The sequence below is a fragment of the Ursus maritimus genome, unplaced genomic scaffold (genome assembly GCF_017311325.1).
Source record: "Ursus maritimus isolate PB19 unplaced genomic scaffold, ASM1731132v1 scaffold_32, whole genome shotgun sequence".
In the NCBI taxonomy this organism is placed as follows: Eukaryota; Metazoa; Chordata; class Mammalia; order Carnivora; family Ursidae; genus Ursus; species Ursus maritimus.
The window spans coordinates 7538582-7542585 of record NW_024425786.1 but is presented as its reverse complement, the minus strand read 5'-3'; the positions used below and the strand labels follow the sequence as shown (position 1 = coordinate 7542585).

General features: G+C 52.5%; 1 protein-coding gene across 1 annotated transcript in view; it reads right to left on the bottom strand.

Annotated features, from left to right (window-relative positions):
* Positions 1 to 896: 896 nt before the first annotated feature.
* Positions 897 to 4004, bottom strand: part of PGD (phosphogluconate dehydrogenase) — a 16241-nt gene continuing 13133 nt past the window's right edge. The window contains exons 9-13 of the mRNA XM_040645761.1: positions 2625 to 2755; positions 2302 to 2435; positions 1790 to 1889; positions 1527 to 1649; positions 897 to 1428 (exon numbers count right to left, since the gene is read on the bottom strand). Of these exons, the coding sequence (XP_040501695.1) occupies positions 1309 to 1428; positions 1527 to 1649; positions 1790 to 1889; positions 2302 to 2435; positions 2625 to 2755 (608 nt within the window). The 3' untranslated portion in view covers positions 897 to 1308. The remainder of the gene's footprint in view (positions 1429 to 1526; positions 1650 to 1789; positions 1890 to 2301; positions 2436 to 2624; positions 2756 to 4004) is intronic.

Here is a 4004-nt window from a genome sequence, read left to right as displayed (position 1 = left end):
CAAATAAAATCTTCAAAAGAAAAACAAAATGCTGTCTTGAGCAGTGACTCAGCACCTCTACTTGAAGGCGGGGGTGGGGAAGGGTGACAGAGCCGCGTCCAGCTAAGTACTCACATCCAGGTTGAGAGCTTCAAAAGCTAAACATTTAATGAAAAGGATCGCCTCCCATGTCAGCTCTGCGAGCCCCTGCACTTTCTGAAAGAGGTCAGAGGTCAGATTACACACCAGCTGTCAAAACAAGGAAGCCCTTTGCTCTATTCTAGGATACTCGCAGGACTTTGTAAGCATTCCAGAGAAATCTTCTGGAGTTAAGCTGCTGGAATAAAACAGTTACCTGGCGCCAGGCCACACGACACTATCAGTAAGTACGCCAGCAGGACGTCTTAAGTAAACAAGATGGAGTGAAAAGGCCGGATTCAAGGAGTAGGCTTAGGTTGCTAACGTTCCCACCCCACGCCCCTGCGCCGGGCTTAGGGACGAACAGAAAGAGGCGGGCCCAGGAGGGGGAATGAGGCAGGGCACACTGAGCCCCCCGTGTCACTGAAATGTAGCTCCCTAAAACATTTCGTACGAAGCGTGGCACACAACACACAAAAGGCACGAAGACTGTATCGGTGAACATCCGTGGACCCAGCGCCCAACCTGAGAAAACACTCGGGTCCCTGTGTCGCCTCCTCGTCCTTCCCGGCACAGTTCATCAGGATCCTAACTTTGGTGTTTCTCGTATTGTTCTGGAGGGGTTTTTGTTGTTGTTGTTTTAATGGAGAGGAAAAAGTGAACAAGGCTAGAAGGAAACAGGCTCCCATGTGCCGAAATGGGCCGCAGACCTTTCTGCCAGTGGCGAGAATGGCTCAGTGTGGCCGAGGGGAGATACAGAAGAGTCTAGAGAAGAAGCAGACATTGAAAGTACCTTTTATTAAGTAGAGAAAAATGGGGAATCTACGACGTGATACAAAGGTTCCAGTTTGAGCAAATCCCACAGAAGCCCTTCCCATCTGCGGGTGCCTCTAGCAGGGGAACCGCCCCGCCTCCCTCAGCACAGGGACGCGTGGAAAACGGCTCCCCGGAGCTGATTCACGCCAGCGCGCACATGCTCGCCTCCTGCTCGGCCCCGGGAGGCTAGGGCAGAGGGCACAGTGCTCCTTGCAGAGCTCCTTCACACGTGCGCGCACGGTGACTTTCAGGATCTCTTATGGGACTTTATCTTCTGAGGTCTGAGCAGAGAGGAGGGCGGAGGGCTGTGTAAGCAGTGTCGTGCGGCCAGTGGAATGTCCCAGTCCGGGGGATCGTGGCGCGGGACCGGCCTGATCAGGCATTGTAGGAAGAGGACGACACGCTGCCACCATGGCCTGTCCAGTTAGTGTGGATAAACTGTCCGGGTTTGGCTAAGAGTTCGTAAGTGTGAGCCCCGAAGTAATCCCGCTGAGCCTGGAAAACGAGAAGTCGGGTTGGTTGGAATAACGCGTGGACAGGCCGCCGTGAGGCACCAGCCGGGTTACCGTCCATCACCTGCTCGGAAAGCTCACCTGGATGAGGTTGGCCGGGAGCATCTCGTGTCTGTAGCCGTCATAGAAGGAAAGGGCCGTGGTGAAGCAGGGCATGGGGATGCCCGCCTGGACCCCGGTGCTCACCGCCCGCCGCCACGAGCCCTGAGCCAAAACAAGCCAAAGACGAGGGGTCAGCCCACGGAGACGAGAGCCGCTTCCTTTCTAAGCGACAGAACCCCATGTGCACCGAGGCAGGGAAGTGAAAAAACAAAATTCCCAGCACCCAGCTCTGCGCGGCCTACCTGGCAGTCTTCGACAGCTGACTTAAAGAAGTCGTCGAGTAGCAGATTCTGAAGTTGTGGGTTCCGATCAAATGCGTCCTTTATCTTTCCTAGGAACACGCTGAAATGATCAAGAGGGAAGAAATCATGAATCATGAATCTTAACCTCTGCACGCTGAGGTTAACCTCTGCACGCAGAAAGCAGGGGGACAAGCCGGAAGCGGACACGCACCCTAGCGACACACCAAGTTACTCCTCACCCCTCAGAGCCAGCTGTTCGCTCAGTGAAAACAGGGAGCCAGAGTCCCAAGACGCAAGGCCAGAGGGTGCGACGGTTCTCACGGAGCTACTTTAAAGGGTGTAGACAATGTAGTCAGAACGGCTGACATACAGGAAAAAAGTGGGACGTGACCACCTACACCTGTCCTGTCGCCAGTTAGGGGACTCACGGCACCAGTCCCAGGGCCACCGTCCACACAGACGCAGAGACCACCGCTCTCAGCACGGTGGCGTGGCGTGTGGCCCGCACTCACCTCCTGATGATGCAGCCCCCTCTCCACATCAGGGCGATGCCACCGTAGTTGAGGGTCCAGCCAAATTCCGTGGCCGCCTGTCTTAGCAGCATAAAGCCTTGTGCATACGAGATGATCTTGGAAGCGTAGAGGGCCTGAAGAAGGACGGACACCCCGGAGCTGGAGTTAGCCACGTCCTCCCCGCCGGCAGTGCGGGTCCTAGCGTGGACAGTGGTACCAGGACAGGGCAGGACTCTGCCACCCCCGCCCGGGCCTCCCGCGTCCTCCCACCCCCACTGCCACCCGAGGCACCCACGACCACCGCGGAACGGACTGGGCCCCACCTTCCGAATATCCTCCAGGAATGCTTTCTTATCGCCTTCAAACTGAATCTTTTGGGGACCCTTCAGCTTTTTGCTAGCTTGAATCCTCTCATCCTTCAGAGACGATAAGCATCGAGCAAACACTGCTTCTCCTGCGTAGGGGAGGGGATCGAAGGTCACTCATAAAACCGGAGAGAAAAGAGTACACGCAAGCCAGAGAGGATGAGGAAAATTAGAAAAAGAGCTGGATTTCCAATTGTACAAAGAGCTGGAAGTGTCAGCGTTAGGCCACAAAATTTAACCTGGCTCAGAAAGAACTTTTAAACTTATAAAAAGTTTTGAACTTATAAAAACCTCTAGACAGTTAATTTGGTAACTAAAACTCCAAACAAGTCAACCTTCCAACATAAATGTAGATATCAATCCCAAAGACCAACATGAAATTCAAAAGGGGAGTTCCGAGAGCCTGGCAGGCTCGGTCGTGGCTCCTGTGACTCATCATCTCGGGGCTGTAAGTTCGAGTCCCACGCTGGGTGTGGAGATCACTTAAAAATAAAATCTTTAAAAAAAAAATAAAAGGGAGGAGTTCTGGGGAAAAAACAAGGAAGCAAAACCACTATTATTCAGAATTACTCTGTTGGTCCACACGTAAAATTATAATTTCACTTGACAGGACTTTAATTTTTAAATGCTCACCAAAGACTCTTCTTGAGAAGCACTCACTACCCCTTGAAAACTAGTTAGTAACAGGCAGCCTTGGAATTCGGCCAGATGCTCAACGACGGTGGCCCTGCCTTGACATGGGGTTGTCTGAAACTGCAGGACACTGAGAAATAACAGACTCGCCCCTCAAAAACTCCATTTTCTTTTTTTAAAAGATTTTATTAATTTTTGACAGAAAAAGAGAGAGAGAGCATGAGCAGGAGGGGAGGGGTGGAGGTAGAGGGAGAAGCAGGCTCTCCGCCGAGCAGGGAGCCTGACGCGGGGCTCGATCCTAGGACCCCAGGATCATGACCTGAGCCGAAGGCAGACACTTAACCAACTGAGCCACCCAGGCGCCCCAAAAGCTCCATTTTCTAATTATTGAAGTTTAGTTTCCAGTACGCCGATGACCACAATTTTGTTTCATTTGAGTAAGCATTTCAATGCAGTACTTTAATGTCAAGACACTTAACATCTTCAAAAATTAGCCTTTGGAAAAGGCGACCTGCTCAACTGATAATTTATAGAATCAGAGTAAATTACTCTAACTAATCCTTCCCCTGCACAAAATGAAGTAAAACCTCCGGACTTCGGTTTCGAGGAACGGGGACCGGCCATCCACTTGACAGCACTGCCCACACTCGGAACCCACGAGCCGCCATTGCTGTCCTCGGGCAGCACCCCCCCCCCCCCCGGCCG